This window comes from Trachurus trachurus (assembly GCF_905171665.1).
Source record: "Trachurus trachurus genome assembly, chromosome: 22".
Classification (NCBI taxonomy): Eukaryota; Metazoa; Chordata; class Actinopteri; order Carangiformes; family Carangidae; genus Trachurus; species Trachurus trachurus.
The window spans coordinates 6,909,150-6,927,786 of NC_139907.1; the positions used below are offsets into that span (position 1 = coordinate 6,909,150).

Here is an 18,637-nt window from a genome sequence, read left to right on the forward strand (position 1 = left end):
TTGTAAAAAAAAAAAAAGATTCTCATTATTCATTGTTACTGTAAAAATGTTTTATAACTGTATTTTATAAATGGCAAACAATAAAGAGGTTTTAAAGAAAATATTACTCCCAATAAAAGATAATTATCCTCACACAGAGGGGATAGTACTGAAATATTAAATACCGGTACTTACAATACTTAAAGGAAAAGTAAATGATAAGAGGAAACCATGACGATATTAATAATAACCATACTACGCAACAAGAAAAGGAACTTTAGATAATGAAAAGAAGAAAAAGAATCAACATGAGTGGCATAAAAGTCATGCAATAATTAAGTTTATGAAGAAGTCTAATACAGTTAAGATTAATTTATAAACTTTTTTAAATCGTAGTAGGCCCTATTTATTATTTATTTTTTACAGTAACAATGAATAATGAGAATCTTTTTTTATTTTTATAAATGGCAAACAATAAAGAGGTTTTAAAGAAAATATTACTCCCAATAAAGATAGCCTAACTATCCTCACACAGAGGGGATACTGAAATAGAATAGAAAAATAATCAACATGAGAAGTCATATAATAATTAAGTTTATGAAGAAGTCTGTATAATAAATACAGTTAAAGGACTGTTAGGATTTCCTAAAGGACTACAACAACCTCCAAATCTCCAGAATCTCTACAATTAATACAGTTCTGGGGGGAAAAAAGAGAGACCACTTTCACAGATGTTTCTTAAAAGCATCTCTACATGTATGACAGTCATTCTTTTCTTTTCTTTTTTAAATACCAATACAACTCATTCTACTTAATGAGACACTGATGAGGTCATCACCTGAACCACATCTGATTTTATAGGAAGATGATTAAAAAAAACACTGCTGGGATTAAACATTGACATTATCCCACAAAAACTGATTTATGAACTCTTATATTCTTGCTGTTTTCTTTAGGAATAAATATGAACATGTTTTCTTTGCATTATTATTATTATTCAAGGTCTGAAAAGACTTGATATTCTTGTTATTTAGACTAGTTTAGTCATTAGCCAATAAAAGCTAACCCTAATTTTTTTTTTCAGTTTTGACAGAAATGTTGTCGGTAGTTGATAGAATAAAACAAAAGCAATTGAAATTAATTTTACTCAAACACATACTATAAATAGTAAAAACCAGAGAAACGGATCGTTTTGGGAGTGGTCTGTTAATTTTTTCCAGAGCTGTATATAAATGTACTTTATAAACAATAGGCTATATCAAAAAGTTATACAATTCAATGAAATATAAACTTTTACATTATATTATTATATTATTAACATTTTGTATGCTTTAATTTCGGGATTTTGCTTTGAAAATCCAGACCGGATGTGCAGGTGGTGTTGAGTCTGTAATCACATCCTGTGTGTGGTCGCTGTCGCTACATTAGTCCGACCTGTCGGTGTCAGGAAGAGACTGAGTGGAGAAGTCATGTAGTTTATGTAAATATAAGAAAACCACGACTCGCTGAGAGAGGCTGGTGTTTGTTTTTATTTCTATCTTTAATTTGTTTATGTCAGCTCGAAATGGCGGAAGTGAACAAACCCGTTATCAGGTAGAAACAACGTGTCTGTTTCAGACACTGTGCAGCAGCAGCGGTGTGAAGTTTTACTGTCACTGGGTTTGACCTTTGACTTTTCACACGGAGGCCTCAGATATTCATGTTTCAACTTGTCCTGCAGTCTGTGCATGATGTTTAATTGATGATATTGTTTTTATTTTATTTTATTAATGCAAGAAAGAAATCTCATCTGTGTTTTTGTACTGTAGTTAAATCTGTCAGTGGGTGTTAACAGGTACTTTAACACATAACATTGGGTTTTCAAACTCCTTAAATCTACAAAGTTCCTGTAGATAATTTAGTTTTCTCTCTGCTTCTTCCTTTAGTGTCGTCCCAGATGATGAAGGAGAGAAAAAGTTCAAGATCAGTAGTGATGTTGCTTTCTACAGGTAGGTACATAGATAACAAATCACAACCTGTGCTTTGCTCTACACAGGATCATGTTTAAATATGTGTTGCATCATAACAATGTTAAAGGGATGGTTCACCCAAAATTCAAATTTCACTCATTATCTACTCACCCTCATGTCGACTAAGGGCTGGGAGAAGTTTCAGAGTCCTCTGTGCCTTCTCGGAGTTACAGCGGGGCTCGGTGCAGCACTGCATGTCCATATGACGGTTGTGAATGGGGCTCACTTTTCTTCATCCAAAAAGACACACCAAAAAACATCCAAATACCTCCATAGTGCTCGTCTGTAATGTCCCTCTTGTATCGAAGTCCCAACATGAGAAATTGTTCCGAAAAAAATTAAATAAGTCTATATTTTAAGCTTGTTTGTAGCAGAAGCTCCCAGTGTCTCAGTTGAGTGCTCTGCCGGTGTCAGTGCAAAACCCGCGAGATTTGCACTGACTTATTTAATTTTTTTCTGAACAATTTCTCATGTCGGGGCTTCAATACAAGAGGGACATTACAGACGAGCAGTATGGAGGTATTTGGATGTTTTTTAGTGTGTCTTTTTGGACGAAGAAAAGTGAGCTCCGTTCGCAACCGTCATATGGACATGCAGTGCTGCATGGAGCCCCGCTGTAACTCAGAGAAGGCACGGAGGACTCTGAAACTTCTCCCAGCCCTTAGTCGACATGAGGGTGAGTAGATAATGAGTGAAATTTGAATTTTGGGTGACCTATCTTTTTAATAGGCTAATATTCATTTTTTATGTTAATTTCGGAGACGACAGATGCAGAGTCCACCCTTGCAGCACCGAGCCCTGTTGGACACCCTGGTGCTCACAGAGAAAGGTGCACGCGTTGAACTGTTGGAGCCCGACACCAAGGTCTGAACACTACAGCATTTCACTTTTCAACCCCCTTTATAAATAGTGTAGCTACTTCTCTGTATTTACGCTATTGGTTGTTGAGTCATATTGTTGTATTATATTTTGTGCTGTGTAGTATGTTCTGCGTCTGTTACGCTGCATGCTCTTTTAGCTCCACATTGCTGCACAGCCAAATAAAGTGATTGAAATTGAGATTTATTCTAGAATATTTAAAATAATTTAGGCAGAAAGTCTTAAAAATGTGTGCTGCTAAACTTAATAATTAGAGGATTTGTTAGATCCCACAGGAAGATCATGTTTGTTTTTCAGATTTAGTGTTATAATCATCTTTTTTTAAATATCTTTATACATATACAGATGTAGATAATAAGAGATGTGATGCAGAACCTCTTAATTTATGGTAACAAATTTAAATTTAAGTCAAATTTAAAAGGTGAGAAAGAAAAAATTAAGACACTAATGAAATAATAGAATAGACAGTAACCTATAATTAATCCAGAGGGTAATGTCCGGTGCTCTGAAGCAACCTGCACCTTCATAATCAACCATATTTATCTTGTTATATTATATTTTAATTCTCTGTCTTTGCTCTTTTCCTCAGACCAGACTTCTTCTCTCTGTGTCGCCATGTCAACACGACTCTGTGAGGATCCTGATTGATGAACTCCAGCCCGTTAAAACACGCTACCGAGTTCCAGATGTGATAACAGTGGAGCCACAGTGTGAACAGTAAGAGCTCTGTTATAATAACATTTACATATATATATATATACATCCCTTTAATGCACTAAACAAATCCACACATCCTTTATTTCTCTCCTTCCTTTGATGCATTAAAGGCTTCGTGCTTGTGTTTGTGTTTTTTCTGTTGCACATCTGCGACTCTCCTGAAATGTTGAGAAATAATTTATGGATGAAGTCAGTTCTTCTCTCCATCTGTAGTTTCTCTTATTTCAAAGTCATTTAAATGGCTTCTCAGTTAAAATTTAACAAATGTGTTGCTTTTTTTCATTCCTGGAAGTCATTCTTGGTGGAGATGTGACTTTGTTTTAAAAGCTAAGAAAGAAACTGCACCTTTATTTCTTATTTTTTGAGACATTCAAACAGTAAAATGACTTCAAATTCATGTTGGTTTGTCAGTATTTCATCAGCATTTTGTCTTTGACTTTTGTCCCTCAGGTTCAGGGTGGAGACACAGACCGAGGACTGCGTCACGCTCTCCTGGTCGTCGGGGCGACATCAGGTGCGTGTGTGCCGTTTTCCTTTCCGCGTGGAGATCCTGTGTGAGGACGAAGTCGTGGTCACGTTCAATCCTAAAGGGAAACTGTGGTTTGAGACGCTGCAGCATCCACCGAGGTGAGGATCACAGGAGAGTGGTTCAAACTACAACAACATGTAATATAATTGTTAATTTGGTTGTTCTATAAATACATTTGAGCTAAAGGAATAGTTCACCAAAAATTGAAATCCAGTCATGATTGACTCACCCTCATGCTGATGAATACTCCAGAGTAGTTTTTTATTCCTCAAAGTGCATCTGGAGACCCGGGAGGCCGGTTCATAGTCCAACGAGAACTTTATATGAGAGTCCGACACAAAAAAGTCCATAAAACTACCCAAAAACCCTCTAATATTCCTCCTTACTGCTCGTCCGCTGCAATCCAAGTGTCCTGAAGGGATATAGTTTACTCGAAACGACGTCATTTAGGACATTTTTACAGCCTAAACAGTCCTGTATTCAATTTGCCTGGGGTGCGAGCGCAATACAGGACTGTTTAGGCTGTAAAAATGTCATAAATTATGTTGTTTCGAGTAAACTCTGGACTATATCCCTTCAGGACACTTGGATTGCAGTGGAGGAGCAGTGTGGAGGAATATTAGAGGGTTTTTGTGTAGTTTTATGGACGTTTTGGGATTTCGTTGGACTATGAACCGGCCTCCCGGGTCTCCAGATGCACTTTGAGGAATAAAAAACTACTCTGGAGTATTCATCAGCATGAGGGTGAGTCAATAATGACTGCATTTCATTTTTTGGTGAACTATTCCTTTAAGTTGAATGATATAATATAATATAATATAATTAAAATGTATCTGTGTCTCTCTTCTTTTAGTTTCACATCTCATGGCTCTGGTGGGGTGAGATAACGTCAACACTGTTCTCGCTGCAGTATGATATCACTCAGACATGAAGGAGTTAATCGCCTTTATATCTATTGTCCCTTTGCTTTGTTCCTCCAACAGCGTGAAGAAGACGACCCCGCGAGTTCATTGTGGAGAGAGACGTTCAGGCACTTTGTGGATATCAAAGCTAATGGTTTGTGGCTGCTGTTGAATATTTTAAAGGCCAGACTTCTTGTCAGTGTGTCAGCAGCAGCAGCAGCGTTAGGTCTCATTGTCTGAGCTTGTTAAAAAAAAAACACACTCAAAAGAAACAAGAGCCCCGAGTGGGAGCGACTTCGGTCCTTTTTTTTATTTATTTTTATTATTATTCTGTTGACTTGTGATGTGAATATATAATTATAGTTGCATAGCTCTTTTGGTGAGATGATTTATGGTTTGCACTTTATAAAAAACAAACACACACTGTAGCCAGGCAGCCCCACTCAGAAGGAGAACCAATTACACACAGTGTTGTAATGGGACGACACTTCAAGTTTTTTAATAATGTAAGAAGAAAGGGACTCGTGTAAAAGTCTAACCACACAAGACAGTTCCTAGAAAGCACAAAGTACTTAGTGCAAGTACTGTACTAATGAAAAGGAAATTACATCCTCCTCAGTCCATAAACTTTCTATAAATAAATCCTAATTACCTGCTAGAGTCGTTTAACCCAGTGCACAGCAGCGAAGATGAACATTTTCTTTACTCTTACTGTGATTGTAGATTCAGTTTCTGCTGATAAATGAATGAATTATATGAATTAAAGTAGTTGTAGTTGTTGTTGTTGTGTCTCTGCAGGTCCCTGCAGCGTTGGAGCGGACGTCTCTCTTCACGGCTTCAGCCACGTGTACGGTCTCCCAGAGCACGCTGACGGCCTGCAGCTCAGAGACACCAGGTCCACACACACACACACACACACACACACACACACACACACACACACACACACACACACACACACACACACACACACACAGTGATTTGTCAGATTTGTGCATTGATAGCAAGGCAGCGTTATTTAGAGTATTTAGTGCATTTCATACCAAGGTGCAACTCAATGTGCTTTACATAAAAACAAAACATTTAACACTAAGAGTTGGAAACGGAAGAAAAAAAAAACATACAATTTAAAAAAATTAAAATAAAACCCAAAATAGTAAAAATTGAAAACATTAAACATACAATTAAAAGCAAAAAAATAAAAGAATAAAAGAAAGTGCAGGAAAAAGAGAGAGAGAAAAATATAAAAACTAGACTAAAATGGAGCATAAAATATGAGTTTGCAGCATGAAATATTGATTTGTATTAAAACAATTAAGAGGACTTACAGTGCAAATCCAAGATTAAGATTTAAAGGGATACTTCACCCAAAATCAAGAATTCACCAATCATCTACTCACCGTCATGCCAAGGAAGGGTTTGGAGAACTTTTGGAGAACTGATTAGTGAATTATTGATTTAGTATGAAACCATGATCTCATTGGTTAGCAGCAGCCTTCAGTTTTCAGAGAGAGAGTCGTCTGACGATCTGCTCTCTGTTCACAGAGACGGTGAACCGTACCGGCTCTACAACCTGGACGTCTTCGCCTACGAGCTGCAGAGTCGCCGCGGCCTCTACGGCTCCGTGCCGCTGCTGGTGGCTCACAAACCCGACAGGACTCTGGGCGTCTTCTGGCTCAATGCATCAGAGACTTTTGTGAACGTACATTACAGTCCCACAGACCTGCAGGTAAACTCTGGTGACCCTGTCTGCTTTATTAAAAAATCCCTCTGTTTTAACTTAAAGGGGTAGTTCAACATTTTGGCAAATTGGTCCATTGCCATAATCCATATAGTCTTAGCAGTAGATTCGTTACCTTTAATTGTCGGTGCAAGCTATTTTTAGAACGGTGGAGCAGAACTGTGAGCTGCTCAGAGCTACGCTACAGAGGCTCATGGGATTTCTCAGTTTCCCTCATCAAGTACACAATCCAACAACTCTAAAACGCTTTGGTGGACAAGTTGTGACCTGCACATTCACCACGCTATGAGATAATAACAGAACGTTACCAGACAGAGTTGTTTTAGAGGTAAATTCATGCAAAAGATGCACATTCCCGTCGGGGACAGTTTTTCATCAAGCAGTCTCTGCATTTGCCTCGAAAACAACTCTGTCTGGTAACGTTCTGTTATTATCTCCTAACGTGGTGAATGTGCAGGTTACAACTTGTCCACCAGAGCGTTTTGGAGTTGTTGGATTGTGTATTTGATGAGTTTGATGAGGGAAACCAAGAAATCCCATTAGCCTCCGTAGCGTAGCTCTGAGCAGCTCACGACTCTGCTCCGCCGTTCTAAAAACCGACAATTAAAGGTAACAAACCTACTGCTATGACTATAGCGATTATGGCAATGGGCCAATTTGCCAAAATGTTGAACTATCCCTTTAAGCACTTTGTACTTTAGTTTGATAAGTGCTCTATAAATAAACTTTACTACTAATATTACTATTATTATTACAACCCCTGCCACCTTACCCAGGAGGACCACACCCCCCCGGTGAAGAGGAGGCGTGTGCCGCCTCAGACCGACGTCCGCTGGCTGTCGGAGAGCGGCGTGATCGACTGCGTGGTTCTGCTCGGGCCCGGTCCGCAGCAGCTCTTCAGACAGTACGCTCAGCTCACAGGTGTGTCCCCTTTTTTTTTCTTTTTTTTTCTCAACAGCTTTATTTAAAAGAAGTTGACAAGTACAAATAGTATACAGGGAACAGTATACAATGAAAATGCAAAGAACATGTGCCAGGGGTGATGTTCATTATACAACAAGGTTATACATATTACAAAGGTCTATGGTTTTAATAGCCTTTCCATTTGCTGATTTGGTGATTAGCTTAAAATAAAGTTCAATTTCTTTTAGAAAAACATAAAAGCAAGGGGTTTTCTTAGAAAATTTACTTTTATTAATATGAAATTTTGCAAAAAAATAAAAACAGATTTACTAAAAAGTTACATTTTCCTTCTTTCTTGGGATAATTATGGAAACCAAAAACAACATTTTCCCAAAGTAAAATAAAATCTATTGTAAAAGAGTCAATAATAAATCTGCTACGGTCTGCCCATAGTTTTTTTCGTGTGAGAGCAAAGCCAGAACAAATCACAGGTGTGTCCTCCGCAAGCACTGGGTCTGTTCACTCAAAAACAATTCAGCTTCCTCACCCTTTCCTCACCCCCTACTCGCTCTCTCAGGATACCAGGCCCTGCCCCCTCTCTTCGCCCTCGGGTATCACCAATGCCGCTGGAACTACCTCAACGAAGCCGACGTGAAGGCCGTGGACGCCGGGTTCGATCGCCACGACATCCCGTATGACGTCATCTGGCTGGACATCGAGCACACGGACGGGAAGCGTTACTTCACCTGGGACCCCGTCCACTTCCCCGACCCGACCGGCCTGCAGCGCCACCTACAGGAGAAGCACAGGAAGGTCAGACACACAAATATACTGTATATTATCCTCCATTGATTTTATGCAAGTTTAAGTTATTTAATGTGCATGTTTTTTTGTTTTTATTCAGCTGGTTGTTATAAATGACCCCCACATCAAAGCTGATCCTGATTGGTCGCTGTATCGTGAAGCCAGGGACGGTGGACATTTTGTCAAGAACAGAGAGGGAGAGCTCTATCAGGGCTCGTGCTGGCCTGGTAATGTGTTTCTAACCATAAAGACACTGAAATACGACTGCTAATACTACGATAATAATCCTCCACTGACACCAAGTTAAACATATTTCTATATCTTGTCTTTTACTTCCAAATTAAAACAGTTTACCATTTAGATTAAACAGATTTCTTTTATTATAACACAACTTTGTGGCCCTTTTATGTTTATTATTCACAAATTTGTATTTTTCTCTTTGTAACGATCCATAAACTTTTGTCATAGATGAGTCCTGTTACCTTGATTTCAGCAGCCCGGCCACTCGAGCCTGGTACTCCAGGTGCTTCAGCCTGGAGAAATACAAAGTAAGTGTGTGTGAAACATAATCCACAGATCGATAATATTATCTGTTATGTTGTTGAGAACAGATGAGCTACTGGCTACTTCTGGAGTTGTAGTTTTTTTATATCGAATGTTGTAGATGTTAAATGAAAGAAATTGTTTGAAGTTTTGAAGTTGTTGAAGTTGTTGAAGAGTTTCTGTCTGACTTCAGGGGTCGACTCCCTCGTTATTCGTGTGGAACGATATGAACGAACCGTCTGTGTTCGACGGGCCGGAGCAGACGATGCCTAAGGACGCAGTGCATCATGGGGGCTGGGAGCACAGGGAACTGCACAACCTGTACGGCTTCTACCAGGTGAGTGGGATCGTTGTTGTTGTAGTTGGGGTTAAAGCTGCTTTTATATCAACGTTTTTTATGCAGGAACAATTTTATATTAGAATTTGACAAAGTGACACTACAGTACAGACTGAGACCTGGTGCGTGTTCTCGTCTTCACCTCCTTCACATTAGAGGTGGACATCGTAACTAAATGTCCTCTGTCTCTTTGAAGCACATGGCCACAGCTGAGGGTCTGATGACTCGCTCAGGGGGCTCAGAGAGACCCTTCGTCCTGTCGCGCTCCTTCTTCGCCGGGTCGCAGAGATTCGGTGAGTTACTTAAATGGAAAAAAAGCTTCTTCATGTATTTATGCAGTAATTAAATTCACTGTATTTAAAGGGATAGTTCAACATTTTGGCAAATTGGCCCATTGCCATAATCCCTATAGTTTTAGGAGTAGGTTTGTTATCTTTAATTGTCGGTGCAAGCTATTTTTAGAACGGCGGAGCAGAGCCGTGAGCTGCTCAGAGCTACGCTACGGAGGCTCATGGGATTTCTTGGTTTCCCTCATCAAACTCATCAAATACACAATCCAACAACTCCAAAACGCTCTGGTGGACAAGTTGTGACCTGCACATTCACCACGCTATGAGATAATAACAGAACGTTACCAAACAGAGTTGTTTTAGAGGTAAATACAGAGACTGCTTGCTGAAAAACTGTCCCTGAAGGCAACGCACATCAGCGGTTTTGCATGAATTTACCTCTAAAACAACTCCGTCTCATAACGTTACATTATTATCTCATAGCGTGGTGAATGTGCAGGTCACAACTTGTCCACCAGAGCGTTTTGGAGTTGTTGGATTGTGTATTTGATGAGTTTGATGAGGGAAACCAAGAAATCCCATTAGCCTCCGTAGCTCTGAGCAGCTCACGGCTCTGCTCCGCCGTTCTAAAAATAGCTTGCACCGACAATGAAAGGTAACGAACCTACTCCTAAAACATTTTGCCAAAATGTTGAACCATCCCTTTATTAACCGACTTTGTTTGTTGTGCAGGAGCAATATGGACGGGGGACAACGTCGCCACATGGGAATATCTGAAGATCTCGATTCCAATGCTTTTGTCCCTCAGTGTGGCAGGTGTGGTGTTTTGCGGAGGTGAGGTTTTTAAATTAAATATCACAACTAGACTCATGAAGAGACAGAAATACTAAGATTTATGTTACAAACTTGTTTAGGAATACACAAAACCTTCATGTTGTGATATCTCTTCTCATCCTGTGTCCTCTGTGTTTTAGCTGATGTCGGTGGGTTTGTTCAGGATCCAGATCCAGAGCTGCTGGTGCGTTGGTACCAGGCCGCCGCCCTGCAGCCGTTTTTCCGTGGTCACTCGGCAAACGTGACGAAGCGCCGGGAGCCGTGGTTGTTTGGAGAGGAGGTGACAGCTGCCATCCGCACCGCAATCCAACAGAGGTACAGTACCGTCAGAGAGCGGTTCAGTCATTGCATATGTCCAGATGTTGGTCCATTTATCAAAGTGTTTCCAAGTGTTTCAGCATCTTTGGCTGTGAAAAAGTTGAAATGATGGTTTTATTGACCATCTGTGACAGTTGATCAATTCTGTTTTGGCCTGAACAAATCACCAACAAGGCTCAAAATCAACAGCTTCACTTCATTAAGGCATGAAATCAATTTGCAAAACTTCACACAAATACTAATAATCACATTTTCAAATGAGAAAAGAATAAATATTTGAGAGGGAGGACTTCCTGGACTCAAAATATGTTAGGTGCTCTTTGGACAGTTTGGACAGTATGTGCTCAAAAATCACAAAAAATTACAGAGCACTTTTATTTAAAACCTTTTAAAAAAACCTTTATTGTCACAGCAAAAACAAACTGTTGCACATTTCTTCATCAGGTTTTTTTCATAGCTTTTTTTCCTTGTAGATTTTAAACTAATACCTTGATCATTATTATTCTGTTGTGATGTTTTTTTTAAATATTTTTATTTGTACTGTGGTGACTGACCGACATACATAACATAATTTCGTTCTCTTGTGTATGCAAATGCACTGTGATAATGACAATAAAGAATCCTTGAATCCTGACAGAGGTCCAGGTTGAGCCAGAGCTCCTAATAAAGTCAAATAAATAAATAAAATAGTAACTAAAGTGTAAATCAGGTTAATTGTGAATTATAAAACAGACCGTGGTGTCCTCTGGTCTCTCTCCTTCAGGTACCGTCTGCTGCCGTACTGGTACACTCTGTTCCACCGGGCCCACACCTCTGGTCTGCCTCCTCTCAGGTGAGCGTCGCTGCCACCTGCTGCTCGGGCAGATGTGCTGCAGCTGCAAACATCAGCGTCGGTCGGTCCTGCAGCGTCAGACACTAGAGGTCAATATTTCAGCCAAAAAGAAAAAAAAAAAAATGATAGAAACTCTGGTTTTTATGTGACACAGACCTCTGTGGGTGGAGTTCCCGACCGAGCAGGGCACCTTCTCCGTGGACAACCAGTATCTGATCGGTGAGTAATGCTGCTTTAATCTTACGTCATCACACAGCTGTGCCCTTAAAGGGATAGTTCACCCAAAATTCAAATTTCACTCATTATCTACTCCCCCTCATGTCGACTAAGGGCTGGGAGAAGTTTCAGAGTCCTCCGTGCAGCACTGCATGTCCATATGACGGTTGCGAACGGTGCTCACTTTTCTTCGTCCAAAAAGACACACCAAAAAAACATCCAAATACCTCCACACAGCTCGTCTGTAATGTCCCTCTTGTATTGAAGCCCCGACATGAGAAATTGTTCTGAAAAAATTTAAATAAGTCTATATTTTAAGCTTGTTTGTAGCGGAAGCTCCCAGTGTCTCAGTTCACTGCTCTTCCTGTGTCAGTGCAAATCCCAGCGGAACAATTTCTCATGTTGGGGCTTCAATACAAGAGGGACATTACATACGAGCAGTATGGAGGTATTTGGATGTTTTTTGGTGTGTCTTTTTGGACGAAGAAAAGTGAGCTCCGTTCGCAACCATTATATGGACAAATACTGCTGCGCGGACCACCCCCCGCTGTAACTCCGAGAAGCCACGGAGGACTCTGAAACTTCTCCCAGCCCTTAGTCGACATGAGGGTGAGTAGATAATGAGTGAAATTTGAATTTTGGGTGAACTATCCCTTTAAATCGCTGCGTGTCGGAGTTAAACTGTGTTCGATTCCCTGCAGGAGGAGCTCTGCTGGCCTGTCCCGTCACTGAGCCGGGCGTTCAGGAAGTCAAAGTGCTGCTTCCTGGATGTGGCGAGGTAAATCAGCCTCCAGGTAACATGTTCCTATATCCTGTTAAAGTCGTGTTCATCTTCATAAAGGACGTCACATTCAGGTTTGTTTCCGTCTCAGATCTGGTTTGACGTCCACTCTACAAAGGCCTACGAAGGAGGCAGGACGCTGAGTCTCCCCGTCACCATGGATACAGTAAGTAGGGGTGTGCGAAATGTGGTATTTATCCAATACCAAGTAAATACAGGGCCAGTATTTCAATAGCTTAATAATATCTATGTTTGTGTAGGGGAGAGCAATGCGTCATAACTTATTAAGTGAATGCATCATTATTTAGTTATTTATTTTATTTATTTATTTTAGATACTGTATGTGTGTGTCTCTATATCTGATTTAGATTATTGGTTATATGCTGTATGTTGTCTTTGTAGAATATTTATGGATAATTTGTGTTTGTAAATCTTTTTGTTATGCTTTGATTGTGTATTTCTGATTTGTATTTTTATTGTTACATACTGATTGGACCCCCAGGAAGAATAGTTGATTTGTATTTACATCAGCTAATGGGGATCCAAATAAAATAAATTATTAAATCAAATTTATGTGAATTTGAATGAAAATTTGAATTTTCACGATCATTGAATTATTTTGTAATTTTTCCTTTAATTAATCATGATAATGTTCATAATAAAAACAGTTTTTATGTGAGCTTCAATGTGGATTTTATAGATTTTATGTGGGTTTTATATTGGTGTTTGTATGTCTAACTGTTCGGAGCCCAAACCGATGACAAATTTCTGTCCTTGTGATAGACAATAAAGCTTTTTAAATTGAACTGAATTGAATTGAGATGAATTAATAAGTCAGAGGTTGTGTGACAACATGTTTTCCTCTGTGCAGGTTCCTCTGTTCCAGCGCGGCGGCTCGGTCGTCTGCAGGTCGACAGGAAGTGGCTCCTGCACGGCCGACGTCCAGCAGCTGCCGCTCTCCATCACCGTGGCGCTAAACTGTCAGGTAGGAGAAGGATGTAATACTATAGTCCTTTTAATATTATGTAATTAGGGATGGACAAAATATTAGGAACACCTTGATCTTGAGTAAACATAATTACATGTCTCCATTTTTCTTTATTTAATTAGAGCTTCAATTAAACATGATTTTCATTATCCATTTGTTTTCTTCAATCATTTTTTCATTATGGTGTAGATTTCATCAAATTCTGACTTTTGAGAAGCTGAAACCTGTGAATATTTTTCTTTTAAATGACCCATGTGATTCATTAATAATCACAATAGAACAGAGAACAGATTTCGGTAACGCTTTAATTTATAGACCTAATTATGTGATAATGTCAAGAAATAACAAGTAATTGCGTAGTAATGTCAAGAAATAGCCTAGAAATAATAACGGTCAAGTTCATAGTAATGTCATGTTTTTCATAAAGACAAAAGATTACACATGCTTTTCATGCTTTGAATTTTCTCCACCAAGTCTTCTTGCAATTGTCAATCACAATCAATTACTTCTGGGTTATTTCTACGCAATTAATTGTTATTATTATTATTTTATTATTTCTTGGCTATGTTTCTGGACATTACTATGAAATTGACTGTTAGGCTATTTCTTGACATTATGAGGCAATTACTTGTTATTTCTTGGCTATTTCTTGCTATTATCACGTAATTAGCGGCCTGTAAATTAAAGGGTTACCCAGATTTTAACACAATATGGTGTCTTTAATGTAGTGCTTTTACATTTTTTCATGTAATAAAACAAAATAAAGAGTATAAGTCATACTGTAGATTGGCGAAGCTGCTTTGTATTTACTACCTAAAAAAGATACATTTTTCTATTGATGCACAGTTAATTTCTACCGATTAATTCTGCATGTTCATGCCCAGACGTCGTGATATTTAAGAGCAGACTGCCGTCCCGTCTCTCTGCAGGGAGCAGCGGACGGCGAGCTCTACCTGGACGACGGCCACTCCTTCAGCTACCGCCACAGAAAGGCCTTCTGTCTGCGCCGGTTCACCATGCTGTCCGGCCGGCTGCTCTGCCGGTGAGTCACGCTCACACCTCCCCACGAGGAGGCGCTTTTTTTAAAGGACACATGGAGAAGGAGCTAAAAAAAGACGTTAGAGACGAGCCTCAAATAGCTGCAACATTGTTTTTTGGAAAGGAAACGTACAAATTCATGTTGATTCATGTTGATGCTGCTTCCTTCAGCTCCGCCTGCGAGGACGCAGCGTTCGACTGTGACACCGTCGTTCACTCGGTCACCGTCCTGGGGCTGAGGAGGAAACCGTCCACTGTGACTGTGCAGGTGTCAGGTGAGGCGAAGTCATAGCCACACACACACACACACACACACACACGATCCTCCTGCCTGCGATACAATTTTATGTGGCCCGCGAGAAAATGTCAAGAAATAGCCTAGAAATAATGGTCAATTTCATAGTAACGTCGAGAAACATAGCCAAGAAATAACAATTGATTGTGTAGAAATAGCCCAGAAATAATTGATTATGATTGACAATTGCAAGGACCTCCCAAAAAATTTAAAGCATGAAAGCATGTGTAATCTTTTGCATGACATTTCTATTTATTTTATTAATGGTCCTCCGATATAGTGCTCACAGTACACTGCAGCAGCTACCGTATGGTTATGACCAAGCAATAGATTGACAAACGCCAAGCCCTTTCTGGCATGGAGGAAATGGCATAGGAGAGAAAACTAGGTCAAGTCACTTATGTTTTTTTACACCCTTTTCTGAAATCACAATACGGTTTTCACCAGCTTGTTCATATCTGATCTATTCTATTCTATTTGGCTTGAAGGAACCGTTAATGAAAAATAAAGTTGTTTTTTATATTCATTCATAATATTCTTTTTTGATTTCATTTTATTGAAAGGATTTACAGTATTCTGGCTGTTCAAATCCACATATCTGATTAAAACAATGTCAATTTTAGTCTGTTCAATAAATCTCAGTACTGGTCGGCTTGCGACATACTCAGTGTTTTACATTTTGGCCCCTCGTATGATTGAGTTGAACAACCCTGGTATAGAGGCTGTGTAGGATAATACTGGGATAACGATGCAGTGATGTGTCGTCCAACATAAGGAGGAGAATTAAAAGTTTATAATACCAAATTAATTGATAGGCTATATTATTGGCATATACATAAAGATAAGGAGAAAAGGAATCTTGTCTTAAAACTGTATTCAAGTATTCAAGCTAATACAATTGAGCTAAAATGTGAGAAGAAGTTTGGATTTGTCGTCTCAGAGGAGGAGGGTTGAATATCTATATATCTAATCATCTTCCAATAATTCAAGCATGAGGAGAAAATCCTGTTGGAAGAATTTTATAATAACAAATAATTTGTGCCTCACAAAATGAATGTTTATCTTATGAACTGTCTTGTTATCCATCAGTGAAAGTGTATATAAACAGAAAGGTGACCGACTCTTTGTATGTTGAACTGGATTTCATCATTTCCTGTCCTGAAAATCCCAAATCGTGGCTCTTTTTGGTTTTTCTGCATCATCATGTTTTCTGCCTCATTCACATTCACTGTTTTGTTCTGTTGTTCTTATTATAAAGGCAGAAAACAATAGACAATAGAAGAGTCAGGCCCATGAAAACCTCATTTGTCCTGTAGGAAATGAAGCTCAGTTAGAGGTGGAGGTAGTTTTTACTAACTTTGCAGGTCCTGGAAGTTCAGAGTTTTGTTTATAAAAAAAATAAAATAAAATTGAACCGCAAAAAAAAAAAAAAACCCAACATAAATGGTCTCTTATGTTTCTGTCACCAGGTGATAAACACTCACCTGCTGCCTTTCGGTACGTGGAGAGCTGCTGCAGCCTGACAGTGAGCGACCTGAGCCTGAGGGTGGCGACAGACTGGGACATACAGATAGGTCGATGATGTGGGTTTGTTGTTTCACAGAGGAGGAGGAGGTTAAAATCAGCTAAATTTAATACTTGATACAATGAAATGAAGATTAATGCTGCAGAGCTCACAGCAGCACTTTGTTTTTATTTTACCCAGTTTCTTTTTAAAGGGAAAAACAGTCGAATCCCTCCATTTTTATCTGCCTCACTGAGAAGAACTGTACTATTTAAAAAAAACACATGAATAAAAGTGAATGACAAGAAAAAAGAAGCTCATTTTATGTTATTTTGTTTTGAATGATCCTGAAGCTACAGGATTACATAAATATAACAAATTAAATGCGTTATTTTCCAGTGGATAAATAACTATTCACATCATCATCGTCTAGTAAAACTAAACTAAAACCCAGTGACGATCTGTTTTGTTCGTTGTGTGACCGGACTTCTTCCCAAAACAGATGTTTGCTCAAGAGCGACACTAAAACAGTCCGATACATGACAAAGAAACTGCAGCGAGTCAGAGAAAAAAACACACTGACGTTACAATAAGTCACTTAACACCTTCAGGAATGATTGTGTTTTGATATGAAAGTGTTAAAGCGCCCGATTTAATTTAATTTAACAGTTTTAGGAAGAAGATCAGAGAGTCAGGGAGACACGTGAGCAGAATAAGATGAAATATGAGGGGAAATTAAAGCAAAACATAGCAAATTATTTTCAAAATACGCTCTAAGATGTTTTAAAATGGAAATATGTGCAGTAGTTTTAATTCTCGGAGACATTGTGGGATGTTGTTTTTGCCGTGAGGAGCGACTACAGCAACACAGCAACTAACCAGTGATGAGACTGATGTTGATTCTCCGTGCAAATAATCAATATTACATTTTCTTTTTCTTTAACTTAAAACTGAGCCTCTTTCATTTCATTTTTTGATTTATTCCATTCATGGTTTACATGCTTCACACGGTTGCACATATTTACATGATGTACACACAGTCACCATAAATGAAAAGGAGCAGGATGAAGAAAAACTTATAGTACCTGCCCCTTTCTATAGTTATAATTGCATTGGCTTAGTATCAACACCAATATTATACTCTATTTCAAAAAGTTAAAGATGATGAAACAAGTAAACAAACAAGCAAAATAGCAGTGGACACAGCTCGTCTATCTATCTTTTCTTTTTTTCCCTTCTTTTTCTCTTTCTCCTACTTCTTTTTCATAGGCGCTTATTTTTTCTTTTTTAAACGTTTTCTTAAACTAAGATATACTTGTACAACTTTTCAGTTCCTTGCTTTGTGAATGCCATAGTTTTACACCTGCAACAGATTGAAATACACATTTGTTTTAAGCTTAGCCTTACAAATGTACTGTATGTTTAAAATCAAGCTTCAATCCTCTTCCTCCAGCTTGAACAAGTTCTGTAAATGTCCTGGTAATGATCTGTTCTTTGCTTTATACATTATATATTATAAGGTCTGAAGATCTATTAGATTAGATCATCATCTCTTGTGAGACGATGAGACATTTTACACACACTGTTGTGACTCTTTGTGTGTTTATAACTAAAACAAATCCAGCCTGTTGTGATTTATGAAGTTGTATTTTTCTGCCTCGGAGCTAAAAAATGGATGATGATACTCCTCTTCATAGCATTAGCTGTGGTTATGCTGAGACTGCTCAACGCTGAGCTCCATTGAGAATAGGTTTAAAGGGGTTGAATGCCTTCTGCTGAGGCAAGGCATCTACCGACCACTCTTTACATGCCCTCTGGCGCGGCCCGCTGGCCTTTGTGTCACCCAACAATGATGGCAGCGCTGCACCACAGCCGGGGAGAGGGCAATTGTTCAGTACGGCCAATGGGAACGCAACAAATCGACGTTAACGTGATGTGTGAGTTTCTGTGCATATGTGTGTGTGTGTGTATGTGCATGGCAATGCAAAGGTTGAATGCATGTGGAGTGAATGTGTCTTTCACACCGAGCTTTTGCATCCGCGCTGTGACGAAGGGAAGGGGGACGTCACACAAAGAAAGAGCCAATCAGACATTAGCTGTTTGGATTTATGCCAGGGTTTTTAGGCTTGTAAGACTTTAGTACAAGTGGGCAATAGCCAGTTTTTAAAAAAAAAAAAAAAGAAGTGAGCCGAGACGAG

At 39.1% G+C, this 18,637-nt stretch overlaps 1 protein-coding gene across 1 annotated transcript; it reads left to right on the forward strand.

Annotated features, from left to right (window-relative positions):
* The first annotated feature begins 1,391 nt into the window (after positions 1-1,391).
* On the forward strand, positions 1,392-16,692 carry ganc (glucosidase, alpha; neutral C). Its single transcript, XM_083997938.1, has 25 exons — positions 1,392-1,572; positions 1,905-1,967; positions 2,750-2,852; positions 3,457-3,584; positions 4,035-4,211; positions 4,967-4,991; positions 5,097-5,169; positions 5,814-5,910; positions 6,561-6,744; positions 7,533-7,677; positions 8,237-8,472; positions 8,564-8,690; positions 8,932-9,011; positions 9,200-9,343; positions 9,540-9,636; positions 10,366-10,467; positions 10,608-10,782; positions 11,549-11,617; positions 11,772-11,836; positions 12,535-12,611; positions 12,706-12,780; positions 13,486-13,599; positions 14,532-14,644; positions 14,812-14,915; positions 16,405-16,692. Exons 1-25 carry the CDS (start codon positions 1,544-1,546, stop codon positions 16,515-16,517), a joined length of 2,715 nt encoding a protein of 904 aa, XP_083854064.1. The 5' UTR covers positions 1,392-1,543; the 3' UTR covers positions 16,518-16,692.
* Positions 16,693-18,637: the final 1,945 nt, after the last annotated feature.